The 1,526-nt window shown below is 44.9% G+C and overlaps 1 protein-coding gene across 1 annotated transcript; it reads right to left on the bottom strand.

Moving 5' to 3' along the window:
- Positions 1–671: 671 nt before the first annotated feature.
- LOC127301462 (uncharacterized) lies at positions 672–1,188 on the bottom strand. The gene has a single exon (XM_051331717.1). It carries the CDS (start codon positions 1,108–1,110, stop codon positions 790–792), a length of 321 nt encoding a protein of 106 aa, XP_051187677.1. The 5' UTR covers positions 1,111–1,188; the 3' UTR covers positions 672–789.
- Between the last annotated feature and the right edge of the window lie 338 nt (positions 1,189–1,526).

Below are 1,526 nucleotides of genomic sequence, written 5' to 3'. Positions count from 1 at the left end.
AAAACAATCTAATGGACTAGAAGTTAGCTGAGAACTAGCAAATCCTTAATATTTGATAACTAACCATAATAATTAATATTTTTCTGAAAGAAATATTATACCAAATAAATGTTGTAGGATTTATTACTTTTGATATGGATAATATGAACAAATCAAAATATTTAGTCTAATTTAAAAACTATTTATATAGTCGTTCTGGAATATCGAGGATCTAAACAAGTATGAACCACGAGTTTGATCACCATCCGAGACCTATTTGCAATTAGTAGTAAAACTTGAGTGAATTCAACATTTAACCCTCTATTTTTGCATTTGTAGCACTAATTACCCCTCCGAGTGATTTTTTTGGTAGATTACCCTCGTTTTCTAATACGGTTCCACTAGGCAAGGTGTGTCGGGTGATGATCATGGTCCAAACATGGTAAGACAACGGTACTGAATGGAACATGTGGATAAAATAAGTTTAGACATAATCGTCGATGATGCTCTCCCATATTTACACATTTTATCGCGCAACATCGACGTATCATGTATGTCTTATCTAACAATAACGAGTAAAAATGTTCAACTGGGGTTAAACGGTGTTGACAGTCTCCTAAACAGGATATTTTGGTAAAAGTCCCATCCAAATTCGCGATTCAGCAAGATACCGAACCAGCAGATTAGAACACGTTCGCGTTTCGTTTGTCAGCCAGAGTGTCTAACGGCTACTAGCAAACACAGACCACACATTACATCAGAATCAGATGATATTCTAGAGCAGAAATCAAATCACACAAATCTCGGCGCTTAGTCAAGAAGATGCACAATAATCCCGGCGTCGATGAACTGCAGGCAAATCTGGCTCCGCATGTCCTGCAAGTGGTCGCGCGCCAGGCATACCTCGTTGATGGCCTTGGTCTGGAGCTGCTCGGCCGCGAGCAACCAGGCGCGCTGGAGGATGTCGCCCGCCGGGAGGATCGCCGCGGCCACGCCGACGGCGTCGATGGCGGCGGTGGCGAACGACACGCCGTCGCGGAGGCATATTTGCGCCTCGTCGCCGTTCTGGAGCGCCTCGCTGCTGCGGCCGGCCCAGCTCTCGAGCACCCCCGCGCTGAGGACGAAGCCCATGCCGTCGAAGAAGTGGGGGATGCCGCTGTCGGCCAGGTAGTGGAGTGCGCTGCAGCACTTGATTTCGCGGCGGGCGTCCTCTAGTTTTGTGTATGGCGGTCACAAAAGCATGGAGGTTTGATTCAGAGTATGATAATGCTAGTATCTTGTTTGTAAGGTTATGTTCCTTAAGCTGTCACCCAGCATGTTGACGCCTTGACGGGACAATCACAGCACCAAGTTCTTGAGGGACAATCTCTTGGGGATAATCCTCGTAGTACTACTATGTTACTGGAAGCTTTTGCTTTTCACCGAGATGGGAGAATGCAGCGGGTTTAATTAAATTTTAGAAACTGACGTTGCACAGTTTGCCTTGAGCACCAATGAAGGTACATGAAATATATATTGATCTTCTTAAGCTATGATCACTTTGTTAC

Source organism: Lolium perenne, chromosome 1 (genome assembly GCF_019359855.2).
Source record: "Lolium perenne isolate Kyuss_39 chromosome 1, Kyuss_2.0, whole genome shotgun sequence".
In the NCBI taxonomy this organism is placed as follows: domain Eukaryota; kingdom Viridiplantae; phylum Streptophyta; class Magnoliopsida; order Poales; family Poaceae; genus Lolium; species Lolium perenne.
This window is presented reverse-complemented; position numbering and strand designations above follow the sequence as displayed.

Excerpts from the sequence above, each read along its gene's own strand:
- LOC127301462 (XM_051331717.1), bottom strand. The coding sequence starts at position 1,110 with ATGGGCTTCGTCCTCAGCGCGGGGGTGCTCGAGAGCTGGGCCGGCCGC.